The sequence below is a fragment of the Protopterus annectens genome, chromosome 6.part1, assembly GCF_019279795.1.
Source record: "Protopterus annectens isolate FY-2018-M chromosome 6.part1, PAN1.0, whole genome shotgun sequence".
In the NCBI taxonomy this organism is placed as follows: Eukaryota; Metazoa; Chordata; order Ceratodontiformes; family Protopteridae; genus Protopterus; species Protopterus annectens.
The window spans coordinates 347,067,300-347,092,189 of NC_056738.1; the positions used below are offsets into that span (position 1 = coordinate 347,067,300).

At 42.5% G+C, this 24,890-nt stretch overlaps 1 protein-coding gene across 1 annotated transcript in view; it reads left to right on the forward strand.

Annotated features, from left to right (window-relative positions):
- The window catches only part of SCYL1 (SCY1 like pseudokinase 1), a 1,581,020-nt gene that overhangs the window by 241,812 nt on the left and 1,314,318 nt on the right, over window positions 1-24,890 (forward strand). The window contains exon 3 of the mRNA XM_044075764.1: window positions 14,816-14,938. Coding sequence (XP_043931699.1) covers window positions 14,816-14,938 — 123 coding nt within the window. The remainder of the gene's footprint in view (window positions 1-14,815; window positions 14,939-24,890) is intronic.

Consider the following 24,890-nt stretch of genomic DNA (forward strand, 5'->3'; position numbering starts at 1 on the left):
GTTACAGGCAATTTATGTACCAGGGAAGGAGAACATTCTAGCAGACATATTAAGCAGAACTACAACAGATGCCCACGAATGGATGCTGCATCCGGACATCTTCAAAACCATCACAAGAGAATGGGGATTACCACAAATAGACTTGTTTGCATCCCCATTCAATCACCAGTTGAAGAAATTCTGCACAAGGACTTACCACCCACTTGCTTGGAAGGTGGACTCCTATCTTTCAGTTGGAAAAACCTGACAGCATATGCATTCCCACCACTTCCTTTGATGCACAAGGTGCTTCTGAAGATCAAAGAGGAGGCGTCCGAGGATCATTCTGATAGCCCCAGACTGGCCAAGACAACATTGGTATCCACTGCTGAGGAGCATGTCCGGGAACAAATATGGACACTGCCCCTGATCCCATTACTGCTAACACAGAACAACTACAACATCCTGCATCCAAACCTAAAAACTCTGCAGCTAACTGCCTGGAACATTACATAACAGCAATTAACCCAAATTTATCCCAAAGGGTTAAAGACATAATCATGGAGGCTCGTAGACCTTCAACAAGAAAGAATTATGCAGCAAAATGGAAAAGATATCTCATCTGGAGTACTGCAAAGGGGCAAGATGTGACACTGGTGAACATAGCCAACATCCTGGAGTACTTGGCGGAGCTCTTCCATACAGGCCTGTCCTATTCTTCCATCAAGATACATGCATCAGCTATTTCAGCAGAATACAGCTTGGATCCTCCTGTCTTCTCGCATCCTCTGCTCAGACAGTTTCTGAGAGGAATTAAAATGTAAAACCTCCCAGGAAACCTCCATTGCCAGCATGGGACTTGAACTTTGTGCTAGAAAAACTGACTCTTCCTCCTTTCGAACCAGCAGCAACAGCAGAATTACAATACTTATCCTGGAAGACTGCTTTCCTGCTGGCAATAACTTCAGCAAGAAGGGTCTCTGAACTACAGGCATTAATGGCAGTGCAACCCTTCCTGATCTTCCATCAAGATAGTGTCCATGAGAACAAATCCTACATTTATGCCTAAGGTGGTATCCAGAGTCTCTTTAAATCAGGCTATCCACCTTCCTACATTCTTCCCCAACCCACAGAACAGGGGAGAAAGGCTCTTACATACCTTGGATGTACACAGACAATTACGCTACTACCTGGACAGGACAAAAAACAATAGAAAAACTGACCAGCTTCTGGTAGCATATGCAACAGGAAAGTAAGGAAAACCAATTTCTAAACAGACCATCTCCAAATGGATAGGAAATTGCATTAGATTTTGTTACTCCTACCATGGAAAGAAAACTCCAGAGAACATCAGGCCTCACTCCACAAGGGCTACTGCCACTACCACAGCTTTCTTACGAGGAGTGGCTACCAAGGACATTATAGAGGCTGCTACTTGGACCTCCGTGCATACATTTGCCAAGCATTATAACTTACCTCTATACTCTAGATCCCGTGCTGGTTTTGCCACTGCTGTTTTGCAAGGGATCCTAACTACACCATAATATCTTCTCATTTCCTCCTCCCTAGTTTAGCTATGGTATTCTACCCATTTGTAAAGACTGCAGATGCATCCTTGAAGGACATAGTACAGTTTTGTACCTACCATAAATGTAGATGTCCGAGAGTAATGCATCTGCAGTCAGGATTACCCACCCTCCTTCCCCTCTGAGGTACTCCTAGGGTATTTGCCAATCTTCAGCTAGCTTGGGGGGGATCTATTATGGTGTATTTGTTTGTATATATGTACATACATGCTTATTTTGTGTGTTTGCTCTCTACTATTTGGAAACTTTGACATTTATCCAAATTTAGCCATCCAAGAGGGCACCTGGCATCTGGGGCAAGAAACACTGAGGAAAATGGCGTCGGCTGATGCCTTTATACCCGAATAACTGCCGCAATGACATCTGGTGAAGTGCGACACCAGCCGAGGCCAGACCCAGACTTTGGAATCTGGCCGACCGAAGGGCTGCCTGACGACAGGACAACCCATTTGTAAAGACTGCAGATGCATTCCTCTCGGACATCTACATTTATGGTAGGTACAAAACTGTACTTTCCCTCTTCACCATCGGGTGACCAGAGCAAGCCTGTAAAGTCTAAGTTACCAAAATTGACTTCAGAGCATAAGTCCGCCTCTTCAGCACCAACCTCTTCCACTCCGACTACTACTGTTCCTATATCGGTGCCAGCTTCGGCTCCAATACTGTCTACGGCACCGACTACTGATTTTCCAAATTACTACAACTTCAGCACCGAGTGCCGCTTCGGCACAGTGCACGTCTTCGATGCCTATCTCTGCGATTACGTTTGCTACTGAACCTTCTGTGTCGGCTCCGAGTGTCCCTCCAGCACTGAGTCCTTTTGCAGTTCTGATAATGACATTTTTGACGCTGCTTCTTCCTGTCTCCAAACTTGAGATATCGGTGCCTATAGATTCCACACCATGGACCCGATACTCTCCATCAACAGATCCATTTTTAGGGCAAGTATATAGTTCGTTCCTAGAATGACCTGACTCCCCATCGGGAGTATCCACTAGATCCACCAGGAGCCTTTCCAGGTTTGATGTGGTGCATCGTGTGGATCAGCTGTTGACAGCCAGGGGTATACCCATTCCATCTAGGTCCCATCCACCTGCAGGACCTGGGCTGGTTTCTCCATGTACTCCATCCTACTCTCCTCCTTTGACCATACTGGTTCCAAAGTCTTCAGCTCCGACATCATTTTCGTAACCCCCTCATCTTGGTGCCTGTAGTGGACTTCACTGGAGCTCTGCGACAGTCCCTTTGGCCTTCGGCCCCCTCCGAACTGGGCCTTCGTCAACCCCATGATTAGGCTGTGGGCTCTTCCACTTGCGGTATCGTTCCAAGTTTGTCTACGGTTCCATCCACGGTGCCGGGAGTTCTGTCTGCACTGATCCTGCTTGAGGCTTCACTCTCAGGAGCGGGTTTGACGGAGTGGGATGTGACCCCGGTTTCAAGGTTGTCCTTCACGGTTCCATGCTCCCATCCCTCTTTGGGCAGACCTGCCTTCTGAGCTATGGAGAGGGCACTTGCTTCTGGAAGCATTCCACCGACATTGGAACCTCAGACCTCCTTTCCCCCTGAGCTACAGCTGACACAAGCCACTGCCCCGGGACACCAGGCAGGAAAGTCGCAGGAGACCCTGTTACAGGGCACCCCTCTTCCAAGTCCTCCTCAGAAGCCCCTGCTGAGAAGCCCCCACGGAAGCGATCATGCAAGAGGAAGCACGCAGACTTCCCTGAAGAGTCTCTGACAGAGGATACAGATTTCAATGATGGTGAAGTGTCCCCATGGTCACTCCATGATGATGCGTCCTTTGGGGACATCTTTGAAATGTTGAAACAGAGGGGTAATTGGAAGCCCACTAACCCTTCTTCCAAGTAGTCCATGTTTCTGCAGGCATTCCTGCCCGGCCATCTACCCCTTGGGTGACCCTGCCTGCAGATGAGCTGGTACAAGTCATGGTGCAGTGTGCTTGGAAGAACCCTGATTCTGTTGAGTTGATCCCTCGGAGACCTGACAAGATACTCCCCCCCACCCCCACCCGAGGAAAACCCATATTGGTCAAGAGGTTTACCAGTCGATGCTATGGTGGTGGTGGCAGCCACAAAAAAGGATCTCGCTGAAGAGAGTCATACTGTTCATCCACCTCATAAGAGTCCTGGGCTGTGGACAGATTAGGGAAGCAAGTTTTTGCTTCATTGACTTTTGCCATATGGTGTCTGAATTACTTGGCACATTTTACGAGGCTCCAAAGAGACTTGGTTTCCAAACTCTCTGGAACACTCGCAGGACAGGTGTCTGATGAGGTAAGAGACAAAGTTGCCTCTCAACTCACAACCCTGGAATTGAACTCCAATTCGTCCATGAGGTTGCTCTCACATGCTACCGAAGGGGTGGCTAGAGCGGCGGGTTCAGGTGTAGTTATGTGACGCCATGCCTGGATGTGCCTCTGTGACTTTGCGGAGACTTAAGTCTTCCTTCCTGAACGCTCCAATCGAAGCTTCTTCCCTTTTTGGCCCCAATGTGAAGGACACCTTAGCCAGGTGTGAGCAGGACAGTAGGTCTATGTTTTTCCAGTCCTCAACATTCCTTTTCTAGAAACCAGAGGAGTGGAAAAATGTGGCACAAAAAATCTCATGGTCCTTTCCGTGCCACACATGGTGATACCTCCAGGGGAAGAGGGGGTAACAATTCTGGAAGACTCTCCTACCGAGGCAGAGGGGGTCCATGTAATCAGGGACCCAGGGATTCTTTCTCTGGGCAGCCTTACCAGCACTCCTGAAGAGCGGCCCGATTGCTTTCCTCTGGAAGCAGTCAGGGGACGTTTCTCTCTGCACCACATTGCCTGGCATTCAATAACTTCTGACCGTTGGGTGCAGAAGATCAGAACCAGAGGCTACACCATTCCCCTCATCACTTACCCAAAACTTCCGACAAAACTTCCCAATGTTCCACCCAGTCAAAGGGAAGAAGCAGCTGCAGAAATAAACAAGCTGTGTCAAAAAAGAGTCATCCAAATAGTCCCACCAGACCAGACCGGATCCAGATTCTACTCAAGATTCTTTTTGGTGCCAAAAAAGACAGGGGACTGGAGACCAGTTCTGGATCTCACCAGTTTGAACAAGCCCGTTGCCCAAGCAAAATTCTGGATGGTCACAGTTTAGTCCATTCTCCCTTTTCTAAGGGAAGGCAATTGGGTGTGCTCGATAGATCTTCAGGATGCGTATTACCACATCAAAATGGACAAACGCTCCAGGGGTCTACTTCGCTTCCGGCTAGGAGTCCATCACTGCCAATTTCGTGCCCTGCCGTTCAGACTCTCTACAGCCCCCACAGTGTTCACAAAGTGCATGGCAGTGGTCACAGCTCAGTTGAGGCTGCAAGGATTCCGGGTGTTTCCGTATTACGATTGGCTCCTTACCGCCCCCACCAAGCATCTTCTGGTAACAGCCCTGCAGTACACTCTTTCCCTGGTGAGACTTTTGGGAATAACAATAAACTGGGAGAAATCCAACCTCGCTCTGACTCAGAACATAGAGTTCATTGGAGCAGTCTTCGACACCCGTTCTTGTCTGGTGTCTCTCCCAGCTCACAGACTTCAGAGATTAAGGCTCCAGCTCCGGGTGATACTCTGTCAAAACAAAGCCTCAGCAAAGGAGGTTCTTCAGGTTTTAGGATCCATTGCAGCTTCCATACCAATAGTGCCTCTTGCTAAACTGCATATGCAAATACTTCAATGGCTTCTGCTATCTCAGTGGTTTCCGAATTACTACCCTCTATGCTTTCAAATTCAGATAACCAGTTGTTGTAAGCAGCACCTTCTTTGGTGGATGAGGCCAGACACAGAACTTTGGAGCCGCCCATTCTATTCCCCCAGCCCAAGGCCATTGTGACCACGGATGCTTTACTGATGGGCGGGGCATTTCCAGGGAAAGACAGTCCAAGGCACATGGTCCACTTTGGAGGCCAACCTGCATATCAGCATTCTAGAACTGAGAGTGGTGCTGTTAGCTTCGCAAGCGTTCCAATCTGTTCTTCCTTCTGGAACTATCGCAATTCAAGCAGACATGTCAGTAGTCTGGTATATCAACAAGCAAGGAGGAACCAAGTCCTATCCCCTGTATTGAGAGGTCATGAGAATTTGGCAGTGTGCGATAGCTTCCAACCACTTTCTGATAGCAATGAATATCCCTGGGAATTCCAGTGTGATTGCAGACAAGTTGAGCAGATGCTTTCTCCTGCCTCACAAGTGGTCCCTCAATCCAGATGTAGCGGCGAAATGTTTCAGCCGTTGGGACCAGCCTTGCTGCAACTTGTTCACCTCCCCACCAACCAACAAATGCAACAGCTATATTTCCCCCCACAGGGGGAGTCCCCGAGGGATGCCCTGATTCACGATTGGCCCATGGGACTACGATATGCGTATCCCCCCATCCCTCTGATTCCCCAATTCATAAAGAAAGGTATTTGGTTGAAATTGCAAAGTGATCCTCATAGCCCCCTTTTGGCCCCGACAAGTTTGGTTCCCCTTCCTTCATCCTCATTATGTCGACTGTGGATTCTGGACCCTTTTCCAGACCTGATTTCTCACTCCCAAGGGTTGAGCCACCCGAACCTATCCAGTCTCAAGCTGACAGCTTGGTTTCTCCACTTCCGTTAATTGCCAGGCAGGATAACCTTCCCTCACCTGTACGTGACATTATCCTGGCCTCACACAAACCATCCACCAGAAGACTATATCTAGACAAATGGAAGAGGCTCTCTATTTGGTCTAAGAAAAGAAGGCTAGACATGTACTTGGCTCCATTTACAGCAGTCTTACAATATCTGTCAAATTTCTTCGAAGATGGAGCTGCAGCTTCTACCATACGAGTACATCTAGCGGCTATTTCTAACTTTCATGATGATTTGGATAATTCTCCCCTCATCTTGCTTAGGTTATGCAAAAGCTTTCTTAAAGGGATCTCTCCCATTACTCCTCCAGTCAGACAACCTATAGAGCCATGGAACCTCATGTTAGCTCTTCATTCCTTGACTCAACCTCCTTTTGAACCTTCACCAAAGTGTGACATCAAATTTTTATCTTGGAAGTCCCTTTTCCTGGTAGGCATCACGTCAGCCAGACGAATTTTAGAGCTTCATGCATTATGCATTAAAAGGCCCTATTTAATCTTCCACAACAACAAGAGTATCACTCCGGACAAACCCATCTTTTCTTCCCAAAGTTATTTTAGATTTTTCCATCAATCAGACCATTGATTTGCCAGTATTTTTCCCAAATTTTACTAATAAAGGGGAATACTGTCTACATCATTTGGATTTACACAGACAACTGAGGTTTTATTTGGACAGAACCAAAGCAATGTGTGTAACTGACCAACTTTCCATTTCTTTCTCTGGACCTAGAATGGGAAATTCTGTCTCCAAGGTCACTTTATCTGAATGGCTAAGGGAACTGCATATGCTACATCTATTCACTTGCAAAAAAAACCTATACCACAGAATGTTAAAGCCCACTCTACCAGATCCATGGCAACTTCTGTAGCCTTCCATTCAAGAGCCTCTATGGATGATGTTTGTGCAGCAGCCACATGGGCTAACCCCCACACTTTTCTTAATCATTACAAATTGGGTGTGGTCTCCAAAGGGAGAGCTGCCTTTGTCTCAGTGGTACTCAGGAATGTTCTTCCATAAGGGCCGCCCAAGGAACACAAGGTAGGTGGGGGATTCTGTCCCATCAGTGATGAATGGAAAGAAGATTAACAACATCAGATAAAGAAGTTATGTCTTACTATAATGTTCCATCTGTGTTGTTGATCATCTTTCATTCATCGCTTCCCACCCTCAATCCCCCTCCAAAGGCTCCTGGTGGATACTTTGGATCTAAGTGGTGAGTTAGGGCATTTGTGCAGAAATGGCCTCGGCTTTACTAACACTGGGCAAACTCGATCTGAGGTAACAGGGAGAAGGGCACTGTGGGTAAATGCGTAGCTCAAGAGTTTTTTGGCTGGCGCAAGCCTGGTATTAGGCCGACTCGGTTCTCTGAACCAAACCCATCAGTGATGAATGAAAGAAGATCAACAACACAGATGGAACATTATAGTAAGACATAACTTCTTTTTTTATATAAAAGTAATCCAACTGTATTAAATTAACATTAACAAACATTATACTTCACATATATTGCTACATGTCATATAACCTAAGGAACATTACATAAGTTATTCAATTCCTGCCCCCTTTTTTTTTAAACAAGAAACATCTTTAAACCATCACTTACGACATAAGCAATCATACATTTATATAAATGAAAATGAAGCACACCGACACAATCCTAGTTGCAAGCATTTTACTCACAAACCATACTAACACACTCCCAGTTGCAAACATACACTTGACACCTTTAGACAGGTTTGTGTGTGATCATTGTAGACCAGTATTAGATAGCTTTATGTATGGTCATTGTAAACAAGTATAGTGCTTTACATCACACCTTTTACTTCAGGTAAAAAGGTTACTACACATAATTCTGTATAAACTTGAGGTCAATTTTCTATGTAAAGTGGTCATGGAAGGGCTACCAGTATATATTTAATGGAGTATTTTGTAAAATTAATAATACTTGTATTTGTATCAAGCAAATGTCCAGCAGATGTGTTGAAAGCATCATATCTTTTACCTCTATGGTTGTGGGTGAAAAGAGTTCTCTAAATTATTTTGCCTTTTCTGATTTATCACATCCTTTGACAGCAGATTTTCTGTGCACTGTGACCAAAACAATGGACTTCATTTTCTGAATTATTCTAAAAATAGAGAATCTAATTATGCAGTGCATAGTATGGTTTCATGAGGTCATACTGAGGTGAAACGTTCTGTGCTCTGTGACCAAAACAATGGACTTCATTTTCTGAATTATTCTAAAAATAGAGAATGTAATTATGCAGTGCATAGTATGGCTTCATCAGGTCATACTGAGGTGAAACTTTAGCCGTTACAGGTTTACTGGTTGCCTGGTAGTGAAGGTTCAGATTTGTGCCAGTTAAGAGTATGTAGAAAGATTAGATGCCAGACCAGTTTTATGGAGTGATGGCATGTTTAAGTAATTTGATGTCTCTTTATTTACAAGAATCGCATTCCAGTTTTTTCAGTCTTTCATCAAAACATTAAACAAATGTAAAGAACACACACCATGCATCATTACTGCTCAGCAGTTTTAATTTCTAGACCACACAGGAGAATACGGAAGGCTGCATATTGAGTTAACATTTTAGTAATTAATAGTAAATCAAAATAGCAGGACTGAGCGAAAACAAGTGTAACACTTAAAGTTCAAAGTACTTTATTATCAATAATTAATAAGACAAGCGCTTTCGCTGTGTAGCTTCATCAGATCTTACATTCATTCTAAGATTCCACATCTTCTATATACACAGGTTTTAAACAATTAATCAATCAAGTAAGTTAATTGGTATGATTATTTAAAGAAGCAGGCAGACATCAAAGACCCAGCTTAATATACAAATCTGATAAAGATAAAACCATTTAAAAACAATCTCATATATAAAGTATACATAGGAAACACATATATAAAAAAGTTATATATAAAAAATATGTATAAAAAACATATCAGTTAGTACATATATATTTGTAATTAAAATAGATATTAGTGTGAAAAAGATTCTATAGACAAGTATGCTTAATGTCTAACATATAAAATTCAGCACAGCAGCAGCCTCCATTACTTGTTTTATACATTATATTTCTTGCTTTGCTGCTAACTGGGACAAGTGTTTTGCGTAATATGACTGACATCGAATTGGACTACATCCCAAGAGGTGAAGACCGAGGGAGTGAGGTAATGCGACCAAGAGGTGAAGACCGTGGGGGTGAGGTACTGCAACGCAGATTTAAACAATACCCCAATGAAGTTACTAACGCTTCGTGCTTCTTTGAGAATGTGACTGCTACTGATGACGTGAATGAAGGTGCAGTTGACTCGGAAAGGCTGCATATACTACTAGAGGGGATTGAAAAGGATTTCATGAAGCTGAAACGCCTGCAAACACAGAGAATACATTTTCAGTTTTGCCTCGATCAAAACATTATTCCAAGAGGCTTAAGGGTTTTTACGATGCCTAGCCAGGGCAAGGATTACCCCGAATTGCTAGTGAAATGGCAGAGACTTAATATAGAGGTGAGTCGGAATTATCTTAGACTTTTAATAGACTTTTTTTTATACCAGAAGAAAGTAAATTGATAGAAAGCATAAATGCGAAGCAACAAATGTTATATAGAGACTTTGCTGATGTTCTGGTTCAACCACTACTGGAGAACTTACTGGACTGTGTTTTAGCATTTGAAAGGAAGCTACTACAACAAAAAGGAATAAAGCTAAAAGAGACATTAATGATTTTAGACAAAGCCATGTCTTTACTTGGCCCAGACCAGGGCATGGACAGAATGAACGTAATGCAATGGTGAACAATGATAATGCTATGAATAGTTCACAATATGTGAATAAAAGGAATGTAGAGAATGTTATCTTATGTGACAATATTAGTAATGAAGTTAAGAAGAATATGTGTACTTTAAATGCTCCAAACAATAATGCTGGGAATAGTAATATGTCGACTTTAAATGTTCAGAGTATACCTTCTGCTGATGAGATTACAGAATTAAATGATGTTGTTTGTATAGAGAATGTAGCAATCGATGTAACTGATAAACCCCACTGTAAAGATTCAATAGATGTTATACACATCATACACCCCAGTGTGAACTTAGACACTAATTTATATCCTAATGTTCACATAGTTAAAGACAAGACACCTGATATGAATCGAGACTCTGAGGCTGTAGTGAGACCAAAGGTTAAAACCACAGAAAAATCTAGCAATAAAACAAATGCTGAAGTGGTTTTTCCTCTACCGATACGTATGGACAAAGGCCCACAGAGGTCGAGGTCTATGAGTCGTGGGAGGCAGAAGAGGAAATTTTCAGGAGACATTCCATCCAGCCAAACTTTAAAGAAAATGTGGACGCACAAGAATTAGTGCACAATATATCAAGTAAGACACTAACTTATGAAGATATTCAATTGTTAAGCAAGGGTCTAAACTTTATTCCAAGAAGTCACAGTAAACTAACAGACACGGTCACTGACTTGAAAATATTTTGCAGAAATGTCATGCTAAAATTGTTATATAAAACCCAAACTAGCAATACTTCCAAAACAGAAGCATTCACATTAAAGAGACTAAGTTATTTCATGCCAACCCATCACCCACTCGTTGAGGCATATTTGAAGTTAACTGAAGATGAGTTACATGTATACTATGCAGATAAAGTAGAGCAAAAAAGATGTAAAAGGAGAGATAATTTAACTTATAAAGAAAGAGTAAGTCTAAAACAATTACAGGAAGACCCTACTATAGTTATTAGACCAGCTGACAAGGGAGGCAGCATTGTTGTTATGGATATGCAAAATTATATCGGAGCAATGACAGAATTGATGCAGGACAAATTCTATGATTTAATAACAAAAGAAGATGTTATAGAAACTATAAGATATGTGAAGAATACACTAGAGGATATTTTCAAAAGTAAACTGATTGACAAGGAATTATTTAACTATCTTAATATTCTAACACCTACTATACCAGTTATTCAAGGACAGCCGAAAATACACAAGGATAATAAGAACCCACCCATGAGACCAATAGTTTCTGGATGAGGTTGGGTCACAGAACATCTATCAGTATTTGTAGAAAAACATCTGAGGGCTGTACTAAATAAAAATAAAATAGTACTAAAAGACACTAAACAATTCCTTACAGAATTTTATGATTGTATTCAAGACAAAACAATCACTAAAGACTATTTATTTGTCACATTTGACATACAGTCACTGTTCACAGTGATTCCCAATGAACTGGGCTTGAATTATACATTACAGTACCTGAAAAATCACAGTGACTATACCAATGTACTTATTGACTTAATAGTTCACTTTTTGGAATTAGTCTTAGAAAATAATGTCTTTATGTTCAAGGATAACATCTATAGACAGAAAGATGGCGTAGCCATGGGTACATCTTGTGCCAACAGCTACGTAATATGTTACTTGCACATTGGGAAGAACATACATTATTTCTACAAAATTTCTTTGAGAAAGCGTGATATTTTACAGGCGTTTTGTGGATGATGTCTTTATTCTTTGGAAAGGGACACCCCAACAACTTGAATCCACATACCTAATCATGAACAATTTAATACCATGTCTTAAGTTTACCATGAAGTTTTCAGAGGATAGAATTGAGTTTCTAGACTTATATATAGAGAGGCTACATAATAATTTAATTAACACTGGAGTTCATCGTAAAACATGTTATGTTAACTCATTGCTTCTAAGATCCAGTATGCACCCTCCTTTTGTCTTTAGAAATATTGTGAAAGGACAAGCTATTAGAGCTTCCAGACTGAATCCAATGGAAGAGGGATTTCACACTGAGATAAATGATTTGAAATATAGACTATTAAACAGAGGATATAAAGTCGAGGAAATAAATTCTAAGATAGGCAAGTGTACAATTTATGCTCCACTTCAGCTATGCCATACTTTGGATCCAACAGTGCTAGCTATAATGAGAAACAAAATATGAGTGAATCTTTCACTAAATTCTCCACCTTCTTTTCATCTGATCATATAGAGATTAAGCAGATTATAGACAAACACTGGGGTATATTACAGATAGATGAAGAAATTAAACAGATAGTAGGAGAAACACCGAGGTTTATCTTTAAGAATAAACACAACTTAAAAAGAATGTTATGCCATCCTAAATTTGATAGGAAATCTATACAGAATGGATGCACAAGACGCTGTGGTCGCTGTAATTTCTGTTGTTACATAGACAGTAAAACAGAATTCTTTCATCCTGATCAACAGAAAGTTTTTAGAGCTGAAGCCAACTGCATGACTTCTCATGTGATATACCTAGCTGTTTGTCAATTATGTTCATCCTTCTATGTTGGTAAAACAAATCGACCACTGAGGGATAGGATAAGGGAACATGTATATCACATAAGGAAAGGTACATTACATAATGCCCTTGCCAAGCATGTAGCATTAAATGATGACACACACAGATTTTTGTTCAAGGTACTTGAAGTAATTACTCCCAACTCTAGAGGGGGTGACATTAAGATATATACAGAGAGTAAGGAAACTGAATGGATAATTCTACTAAGATCAGATAAAGGATTAGGCCTCAATGATAGGGCCTCTATCAAGCCAAAATTAAGACAGCGTAGAAACATTAGATAAACCCCCTAGAAATAGGTATTCTATCTCTCTGTAAACGAATTGTCTTTTATATCACTACCATGTCATTACGTCATAGATTTAGTTACCACATGTAGTGTGGTTACTTTATTTTATAAGACATTATATTAATTTATACATACATATATATGAAATTTTATATGTTAGACATTAAGCATACTTGTCTATAGAATCTTTTTCACACATATCTATTTTAATTACAAATATATATGTACTAACTGATATGTTTTTATACATATTTTTTATATATAACTTTTTTATATATTGTTTTTAAATGGTTTTATCTTTATCAGATTTGTATATTAAGCTGGGTCTTTGATGTCTGCCTGCTTCTTTAAATAATCATACCAATTAACTTACTTGATTGATTAATTGTTTAAAACCTGTGTATATATAAGATGTGGAATCTTAGAATGAATGTAAGATCTGATGAAGCTACACAGCGCTTATCTTATTAATTATTGATAATAAAGTACTTTGAACTTTAAGTGTTACACTTGTTTTCGCTCAGTCCTGCTATTTTGATTTACTATAACTTTGATTTATACTGCTTGCACGAGCATTTACTAGCACAGCAGCAGCCTCCATTACTTATTTTAGTAATTAAAACAAATGTCAGACATCAGCATTCTTCACATGCATTTCAATTGAAATGTATTTGTAACGAAAAACAAACTAAAAAGGAACAAGGGAAAAAAATAAATGTCAATATTGTGTTTTAAGTTTTTGGGACAACATTAGACGTGCCAGTACTAATGTGTCCTTGGTACTGAAAGCCCCTTTTAAATCTCAAAAATCTAACCCTATACTGCTGCAGTGGCACTGTTTTGAAATTGGGTTAAAAATAAAGCATATGCTGTGCAGTGTTTTATAGCCTGAAATTCCAAAAATGAAACTGCAAATGGAGTCTTTATAAGTGTTTGTCGAAGATTCTATGTGAGAATCTTTGCCACCTGTAACCCACTATTCTTACCACCAAGTAATAACCACTGAAATGTTCAATCACCCCCCCGTTTCAAAAGTCATCTGTTGGAATTTCTTGATTTGAACGAGAGTGAATCCAGGAAAAAAAACGCATTTACTTTACTTTCTGTTTCTGTGATATCATTACCAGTGCATACATCATGAATGTTTTCCCCATGCAGAATGCTCAAAATGAAACCGTCTTCTTCACTGTCACGGTGTCTTGAAACTCTTGGTAGTATTAACTTTATTCTCAAGTCAATTGAATGTCTGAGAGGAGTTGATGTAACACAAGCAACTCGTGTGTCTGGGTGCATGCATACAAGTAAGTGTGTGTGTGTGTGTGTGTGTGTGTGTGTGTGTGTGTGTGTGTGTGTGTGTGTGTGTGTGTGGGTGGAGTGGGCATCTTCTGCACGAAGACCACTTCACCACTCACTTTAAGAAAGCAGAGAAAAAAATGAACTTTCTATATAGTTAACATATTTTTGACTTTTATGCAGAGTTCTTTCCATCTTCTGTACTTGATTTTTTTAAAGACTGGTTGGCTAGGGTCTTAGGATACTAATTTGCTGCAGTAGTGGTAGAGGTTTGTTTACTTGAACTAGGTAGAAGTATTCCAGTTACTCAAAAGGGAAACGTCTGCAAAGTGTTATATCTTTGCATTTTTTCATATCTCTGTTGTGAATTAATAGAGGCAACTTTTGAATTTCTTTTCAATCATTATTTCTGTAGATGTTATTAGATAACAATTTACTTCAACTCAAGAACATCCTGTTATTTACTCCATGAAAAAATTTCATTTTAATACATTCTTATGCTCAAAAGAAAGCCTGTCTTGAATAGTGTGATGCAAGTGCGGATTTTTTGTGGTTTTCCTCGGATTAGATTAAATGCTGTGTTATAAGGACTGTAATATGTTGCAAATACTATTCACCAACTTGTAACTTTTTTTTTTCAGACTGATAAAAGCTTGTATATAGTAACAGAGCCAGTGACACCACTTAGCATATACCTGAAAAGTAAGACAGACTCAGGAGGATTAAATGACTTGGAGATCTCTTGGGGCCTCTATCAGACTGTGGTAAGAAGCATTCTTTCTTATTTGAAATGTAGTATCACTGACAACTGTCCCATAACACAGCATCACCTAGCATCCATCAGGTCTTCACAGAATGTTTGGTATAATGCAATTTCATTAACATTAATTTCAACACTTCACTGAAATTGATCATCAGAGGTATGTAGCTAATTATTTGACATGGTTATACATTTCTGATGTTCTTAGTGTTTCACTGTTGCAGTCATCACATTTGAGTTATCTGCTTGCAGTAACCCTCAGCCAGCCTGATTATCAAAGTCTTGGGTCCTGGGTCGGTTGCTGTCTCATCTTCCATGATGTCAGGTAATCAGGGGTATAAAGCATGCAACCAACACCATTACATCAGTCTTTCTTGCCGTGCGGAGCCTAAAGCAGAAGCATTTCGCAAGTATTGGTCGGCCGACTCCTGAAATTTTTGTTTTCAAGTTTCACATCCAAAGTCTTCAACTAAGCTAAGTACCCCGTTGGGGAACCTTTTTCTTGCTCTAAACCAATGTCAGTAAAAGTTAACCATTGTATTTCTTGTGGAAAGCAAATACCTCATAAAGATTTTAATTCGTACTGCATTCCTTGCTTAGGCCCAGACCATGATGTATCTCGCTGTCGGTTTTGTGCCTTATTCAAACGTAGAACTATTCTTCTGTTTATTTACGCTTCTAAATATTTTGGTACTCTGTTCAATTATCCAGAAATGGCTTCGTTAAGCCACCCGACTACCAACACTCTGAAAAAATGCAAAGATAAAGACAGAGACAGACCGCACAGGTCCAAAGCTGCCGACGACACTTCTCCTAAGCTAGTTGCCGGTTCACCGGTACTCCGTGAGGCTCTTTCACAGCCCCTGATACCTGCTACTTCAGATTCGCAGGCTTCTACTGAGACCCATTCGGAGTCCGGTATGCCACGAGATGCTTCTTCGACTATGGAACCTGCGGATGTCTCTACCTTGGATGGGTCTGGAGCCGCTGTGCAGGCATCAGCTTCTGAGGGTATATTTAGGTCTACTGACTTGCATATTAAACCAACACCATCTTCAAGACCTAAAACTCGATCCATGCCTAGAAAATCGACGCCCAGACCGCATTGTCAGGCCCCTGTGCCTAAAAAACAAATGATAATAATGGCTGAAGACCTTATTACTCTAATCAGGGGAAACCACCCTTCCCCCTCTAAGAGACCTAGGACTGATTTTTCTTCTGATGAAGACTCTGAAATTTCTGTTTCCTGTGATGACCAGGATTTACCCTTATCTACATATGAGGATCCCTCTGCTCCCTCTCCAGAGGATTTCTCTTTTGGTGAAACCTTGCATACTCTTAGGGAGCATTTTCGTTGGGAAAGCCAGGATTACTCTGACTCCAAAAAGAGACATAGGGATTTCTTGCTCCTGCCCCAACACCGGCCTTTAGCTATCCCTCCTGTACTGGACATAGTTGATGATGCCTTCTCGGAATCTAGCCTGGCCCCTGACTCTTTACCTCCTGCTCCCAGAAAACTTGATAGGTATTACAGGGTTCCTGACTCTCACAAGTTCCTCTTTAAAAATCTTACTGCGGATCCTGAGACCATTTCACAGATACCCAATGGCATTAAGGCTACTACTGCCAAAAATCCTACCCCCTATAATAGAGATTCCAGGGTGCTGGATAGATGGGATAAGAAGGTATACACTTCTGCAACCTTGGCCATTAGGGCCTTAAACTGCCAGTTTCATATGTTAAAGTATCAGCAGCATATTATTGCATTGCTTAAACAGAAAATTATGTTGATTCCTGACTGTGCTGAAAATAAAGATTTACGGGATTTAATGCATTCTGCTGAACAAGTTGGAAATCATACTTTGCAATGTGGTTTTGATTCATTAGAGGCATCTTGCATGGCTGCTGTCACTGGGTCTGTACTTAGAAGGCATGCTTGGCTTAAGGAGCAATCTTTGCCAGATCATGTTAAAGCTAAATTGCTGGATGCTCCCTTAAACCAAGACCACCTGTTTGGCAACAAAGCAGAAGTAGTACTTAAAAAGATGGAGGAAAAAGCCAAATCTATGCAAACTTTTGAAGATTTCCTGCAAGTACAGCCTCCTAGATTTAGTAGGCATTGGCCCTCTAAGAATTGGTCCTTTCCTGCCTCTTCCAGGCCTTCTCAGTCCAAACCCAGAGCCAGCAGAACACCCAGGCTTCAATCCCAAGGTACTCACAGGACTAAGCAGTGGGGGGCTTCCACTTCCAAAGCAGGGAGTAGTAAGACTCCCCCCTATGGTAAAGTGATTCAATGACTTAACTTTAAGACTACCAAGCCCTGCACAACTGACTGTTCCTTTCGGGGGAAAGTTTCCCCTGCAGGCCAAAAATTGGGAACTCATTACTGAGGACAAATGGGTTTTATATGTAGTTTCCCCAAGGATACCGATTCCACTTCCACTCCTTACCAACCCCAAACGGTTGGCAAAATCTACCCCCAAATCAGTGGGCAGAGGCTCAAAAGCAAGTTCTGTCTCTTTTAAGCATCATGGCTATTCAACCTGTCCCAGAAGAAGAATGGGGACAAGGTTTTTACTCAAGACTTTTTCTGGTACCCAGAAAAGACAATTCCTGGCGTCCTATCCTAGACCTGTCTACCCTAAACACATTTTTTTGGTAATCCCAAAATTCAAGATGCTAACTCTTCATCAGCTGCTTCCTGTGCTTGGCAAAGATGCCTGGTTGGCAACACTGGATTTAAAGGAAGCCTACCTGCACATCCCAATAAAGGAATCTTACAGAAGATACCTATGCTTCAAAGGAGGTTACATGCACTATCAGATGTTCTTCGTGTTTCACTGTTGCAGTCATTACATTTAGGGTAATCTGCTGGCAGGTGCCCTCTGTCGGCCTGAATAACAAAGTCTTGGGTCCTGCGTCGGTTGCTGTCTCCTCTTCCATGACGTCAGGTCGTCAGGGGTATAAAACATGCAGCCGACGCCATTTTATTCAGTCTTTCTTGCCGCCCGACGCAGAAGCAGTGCGCAAGTGCCGGTCGGCTAACTCCTGAAATTATCGCATTCGAGTTTCAGAACCGAAGTCTTCAGCTAAAGCTAAGTACCTCGTTGGGGAAACTTTTTCTTGCTCCTTACCGATGGCAGTAAAAGTTAATAATTGCATTACTTGTGGGAAACAAATACCTTATAAGGATTTTCATTTGCACTGTATTCCTTGCCTAGGCCCAGATCATAATGTGCCTTGCTGTCGGTTTTGTGCTAGATTTAATCAATGCACTATTACGTGTCGGTATATTTTTGCTTCTAAATTTTTTGGATCCAGATTTAATTACCCTGAAATGTCGTCGGTTAGCAATCTGACTACCGGAGTTCACAAAAAGCACAGAAAAAGATAGAGACAGACCGTCGAGGTCCAAAACCGACAACGGAACTTCTCCTAAGCCAGTCACCGGTTTGCCTGTACTCAGTGAGACGCTTTCGCAGCCCCTGATACCCGCTACTTTTGAGTCGCAGGCCTCTACCAAGATCCATGCAGAGTCCGGTATGCTGTGAGATTCTGAGTATTGAACCCGCGGATGTCTCTCCCTTGGATGGGTCTGGAGCCGCTGAGCAGGCACCGGCTTCTGAGGGTGTTTTCAGGCCTCAACATTTTTATATAAAACCGATGCCAGCTTCAAAAACAAGATCAAAAACATCTTCTATGTCTAAAAAACCGACGCATGAGCCACGTGCTCAGGGCCCTATGCCTAAAAAACAGATGATCAAAATGGCTGAGGACTTAATTACCTTGATCAGGGGCTCCCAGCCCCCCCCCTGTTAAGAGGCCTAGGAAAGGCACTGATTATGAATCTTCAGATCAGGTTTCCATTTCTTCTGACTCCTCTTCAGATCAGGAATTTTCTATTCTACCCTATGAGGATTCTGATGCAGAAGAATCCATACCATCTGCATCTCCTCCTGAGGATTATTCTTTTGGAGAAACCTTACATACTTTTAAGGAACATTTTCACTGGGAGAGTTAGGATTTCTCTGAATCAAAAAAGAGGCTTAGGGATTTCCTTCTTCCTCAGCATAGGCCTTTGGCAATACCTCCTGTTTTAGACATTATTGATGATGTGTTTTTGGAATCAAGCATGGCTCCCCCCCCTACCACCCAAACCTTCAACAGACTCATCAGACTGTAAATGGGGGGCTCACTTGGCAGGGAAGTGCATTCAAGGGAAGTGCATTCAGGGCAAACGGTACCAAAGTCAAATGCACCTGCATATCAATCAAAAAGAAATGTTAGCTATACAGAATGCTCTGACAGCCTTCAAGGACCACATTCTTCCAGGACAATTATTGGTAAAGATGGACAACACCACTGTTATGTGGTATATAAACAAGCGGGGAGGAACCCACTCATAACCTCTCTGCGACTAGCCATGGCTCTTTGGAACACAGCCTTGAGCTACCAAGTGCACCTACATGCTCAATTCCTGCCATTGAGCTACCAAGCGCACCTACATGCTCAATTCCCCACTCATAACCTCTCTGCGACTAGCCATGGCTCTTTGGAACACAGCCTTGAGCTACCAAGTGCACCTACATGCTCAATTCCTGCCATTGAGCTACCAAGCGCACCTACATGCTCAATTCCTGCCAGGAAAGCTAAGTACACTGGCAGATGACCTAAGCAAAAGTCTCATGGACCCACACTAGTGGAAACTGGAACCAAAGATATTCAACATATTCAGCATGTTGAGAAACACATGGGGGAGCCCAGAGATAGACCTGTTTGCCTCTCCCCAGAACTACCAGTTGGACATATTCTGCACAAAGACTCCCCACAAACAAGCTTGGAAAGTGGATGCCCTGTCCTTCACCTGGAAAAACTTGTCAGTTTATGCTTTCCCCCTCTGCCTCTCCTCTCCAAGGTACTACTAAAGATCAAACAGGACAAGCTAAGGACAATACTGATTGCACCAGACTGGCCATGCCAACACTGGTACCCCCTCTTATGCAGTGTGTCACTGCTAGCACCTTGGTCCCTACCTCAGACCCCTGCCCTGCTGTCCCAGCAGGCGGGGAGATTCTGCACCCACAGCTCAAACCCTGAACCTGGCAGCCTGGCTTAATTACCTGATCTCTCCATTATCATCCCTCAGTAAACAGGTGATGGATGTCATTCTGGAGGCAAGGAGGCCTAGTACTAGAAAAGCCTATGCTGAAAAATGGAAAAGGTTTTGTTCCTGGAGCCATACTCAGGGGATGGGCACAGCAGCACCCAATTTACCTCCAGTACTTCAATACTTAACTGAGATGCTTCACAAGGGCCTTTCCTTTTCCTCCATCAAAATTCACGCCTCAGCCATTTCAGCTCATTACAGTACAGGACCACCCCTCTTCTCTCATCCATTGCTGAAGCAGTTCCTCAGAGGGGACGAAAACTTAAGACCCCTCAGGAGAGCCCCTACTCCAGCCTGGGACCTTAACTTTGTATTGGAAAAGCTCACTCTACCTCCCTTTGAGCCAGCTGCAAATGCAGAGTTGAAATACCTTTCTCGGAAAACAGCCTTCGTTCCAGCCATCACTTCAGCAAGAAGGGTGTCTGAATTACAGGCTCTCATGACAGTGGAGCCTTTCATCATCTTTCATGCAGACAGGGTGTCCCTCAGGACCATTCGCTCCTTCATGCCCAAGGTGGTATCCAGTGTGGCCCTTAAGTCCATTCATTTGCCAACCTTCTTTTCTAATCCACAGAATAAAGGGGAATGAATACTGCACTCCTTGGACGTGCACAGACAACTTAGATTTTACTTGGACAGGATAAACCTCTCAGGAAATCTGAACAGCTGCTCGTTGCATTTGCTGCAGGGGCAGAGGGGAAGGCCATTTCAAAGTAAACCATTTCTAAGTGGATAGGCCACTGCATTCATTTCTGCTATAAGCACCATGGAAGACCTACTCCACAGGAGATAAGACCACATTCAACCAGGGCTGGATCTACCTCTACAGCCTTTTTCAGAGGTGTCCCTACCAAGGACATCCTAGAAGCTGCTACCTGGAGTTCTGTACATACCTTCACCAAGCATTACCACTTGCCAATTTTTTCTAAATCCAGAGCTGGCTTTGCCACTGCAGTCTTGCAGGGCCTTTTAGCTGGTCCTAATGCTATCTAATTACCTCCACCCATCCTTAGCTTTGGGAATCTACACAAATGTGATGACTGCAACAGTGAAACACGAAGAACATAGTACAGTTGTGTACACTTACCATAAATGTAGATGTTCGAGTGTATTCACTGTTGCAGTCCTGGATGTTCATCGTGTTACACTGCTGCAGTCATTACACTTGGGTTATCCTGCCATCAGGCGGTCCCTCAGTTGGCCCGAGTTCCAAAGTCTTGGTCCGGCGTCGGTTGCTGTCGCTTCTTCCCTGACGTCAGTGTGCCAGGGGTATATAAGATGCAGCAGACGCCATTTTCCTCAGTCTTTCTTGCCGCGTGGTGCCCAAAGCAAAAGCAGTTCGCAAGTGCCGGTCGGCCGACTCCTGAGATTTTCATTCCGAATCCAGAACCAAAGTCTTCTACAAAGCTAAGTACCCCGTTGGGGAAACTTTTTCTTGCCTCAGACCGATGTCAGTAAAAGTTAATAATTGTATTTCTTGTGGGAAGCAAATACCTCATAAGGATTTCCATTCTTATTGTATCCCATGCCTAGGCCCAAACCATGACGTCACAGGTTGTCAGTTTTGTGCTAGGTTTAACAAACGCACTATTAAACGTCGGTTTGATTTTGCCCTACATTATTTTGGCAGAAAATTCAATTACATCATGCCGTCGGAACAACTGACGACCGGAATACACAAAAAGCGCAAAGACAAGGACAGGCATCCGAGGCCCAAAACTGACGACGAGGCCTCTTCTAGGCCAGTCGCCGGTTCTCCGGTTTTCAGCGAGGCACCTACGCAACCCCTGACGACCACTTCTTTAGAACCATAGGCCGCCTCTGACTCCCACGTGGAGATAGCTGGGCCTTCGGATTCACCAGATTTACGGCCTACCGAGACTAACCCTTCAGAGGGATCCGGAGTAGCTGAACAACCCGCAGCTTCAGAGGGTGTTTTCAGACCTACTCAGTTAACCATTAAATCTTCTGTTAAATCTAAAACCCCTTTAAAAACAGAGAAACAACTTCAACAATCACCAGGACAGGCCTCCATGCCTAAGAAACAGATGCTAAAAATGGCCGAAGACCTAATTACTCTGATCAGGGGGTCCCACCCTCCTCCTGATAAAAGGCCTAGACAGGATGCAGACTATGACTCATCCGACCAGGTGTCCATTTCTTCAGATTCATCCTCAGACCAAGGATACTCTTTACCCCCTTATGAGGATTCTGATGCTGAAGAATCTATTTCTTCAGCCTCTCCACCAGAGGATTACTCCTTTGGGGAAACCTTACATACCATGAGGGAGCATTTCCATTGGGAGGGCCAGGATTATTCAGAATCCAAGAAAAGGTTCAGAGATTTTCTTTTATTACCTCAACACAGACCCCTTGCTATTCCGCCAGTGTTAGATATTGTGGATGATGTGTATTCCAAATCCAATTTAAATCCTGATTCCTTACCTCCTGCTCCAGTTAAGCCAGACAGATACTACAGAGTCCCTGACTCTCACAAATTTCTTTATAAAAGCCCTGTTGCTGACCCTGAAACTATTTCCCAGGGTCCCAAAGGGGTAAAGGCCTGTACAGCAAAAAATCCAGTCCCCTGTAACAAAGATTCCAGAGCATTAGACAGATGGGGTAAGAAAGTATATACATCTGCAACTTTAGCAATGAGGGCGTTAAATTGCCAGTTTCACATGCTTAAATATCAGCAATATTTGATGTCTCAGTTGAAACAAAAAATGCTTCCAAATTCAGATCTTCCTAACTATAAGGAAATGCAAGATTTATTGCATGCTGCTGAACAAGTGGGAAAACATACTTTGCAATGTGGTTTTGATTCATTAGAGGCCTCCTGTAGAGCAGCAGTTACAGGGTCTGTCTTTAGAAGACATGCTTGGTTAAAAGAGCAGACTTTACCAGATCATGTTAAAGCAAAATTATTGGATTCACCTTTGCAGCAGGATGTTCTATTTGGAGTTAAGGCAGAAGAGGTATTAAGGAAAGTGGAGGATAAAGCAAAATCTATGCAAACAGTGAAAGATTTCTTACAGGTTCAGCCTCCTCCATTTAGCAGAAATTGGCCGACAAAGAAATGGTCCTTTCCAATTTCAGACAGACCTCAAAGGGGCAGATACAAATGTCCAAGAGGCAGAGGTCAACCACAAGGTACTTACAGACCTCGACAATGGGGTGCTTCAACCCAGAAAGAAGGGGAAGACAGGCCTTAACCTTATAAAAAACAGTCCCAGTGACTTCCCACTACAGCTGCCAGACGTCTCTCTCTTGGCAGCTCCCTTGGGGGGAAAACTGGCACTTTTCTGTCACAATTGGCATATGATCACCAAAGACAAATGGGTTCTCAATATTGTATCTCAAGGTTACAGGTTCCACTTTCACACTCTGCCAAGGTTAAAAGGAATGCCAAATCTGCCACCAAATCAATGGACAGAGGCTCAAAGACAAATGACAGCACTCATGGACATGAGAGCTATTCAAAAGGTACCAACACAGGAGCAAGGACAATGATTTTCTCAAGACTCTTTCTGGTTCCCAGAAAGGACAAAGCCTGGAGGCCCATTCTGGATCTTTCTTCTCTAAATACTTACCTGGATGTTCCAATATTCAAAATGTTGACACTACAGCAGCTTCTTCCCATGCTGGGCAAGAAAGCTGGGCTCGTAACTTTGGACCTCAAGGAGGCATACCTGCATGTCCCTATCAGACAAAATTGCAGAAGATATAACACCACACAGTAAACAAATTATTGCAAATTGCAGAAGATACCTCAGGTTCAATGCATTACCAATTCTCTGCACTGCCCTTTGGCTTACCTACTGCGCCCAGGGTCTTTACAAAATGCCTGGCACCAGTAATTGCTTTTTGCAGACAAAAAGGAATTCAAATTTACCTGTACTTGGACGACTGCCTTATTCAAGCAGAGAGCAAAGACATTCTTCTAAAGCATCTGGCATTTGTAAAAAGATTGCTAATTTGTCTAGGGTACACAGTAAATGAAATGAAGTCAAAACTAGTGCCCTCACAAGAGATAATATTCCTGGGTGCCAGCTTAAATACAACAGCCCAGATGGCTTATCTCGCGCCAGACAAGCAAGGACAATTAACTCAATATTTCCAATTGATGGCAACAAAGACCCAACTCCCTGCAAGAAAAATTCTGCAGGCCTTGGGTTACATGGCATCTTGCATACTACTAATTCCATATGCCAGAATGCATATGAGGAAACTACAATGGTACCTAAAGAGTGTCTGGTCTCAACACTGTCACAGTTTGGAAACAGTAATACCACTAATTCCTTGCCTTCAACAGGAGTTTCGATGGTGGGCTCAAGCCTGTCACCTCAACAAGGGACAGCCTTTCACTCAACCCACAGCCAGGCAAACACTGACAACAGATGCTTCGGATTACACCTGGGGAGCACACATGGCAGGAAATTGTATTCAGGGCATATGGCCTGCAGAACAAAGGCATCTTCACATCAATCAAAAAGAGATGTTAGCTGTACAAAATGCCCTTATAGCTTTCAAGGACCTTCTGCATCCAGGACAACTACTACTAAAGACAGACGACACCACAGTTATGTGGTACATAAACAAGCATATCCCCTCTGCAGACAAGCCATGACCTTGTGGAACACAGCTCTAACCTATCAAGTTCATCTGCAAGCACAATTCCTGCCAGGAGAGAAAAACACACGGGCAGATGACTTAAGCAGAAACATCATGGATCCGCACGAGTGGAAATTACATCCACAAATGTTCAGGATAACACAAAAATGGTGGA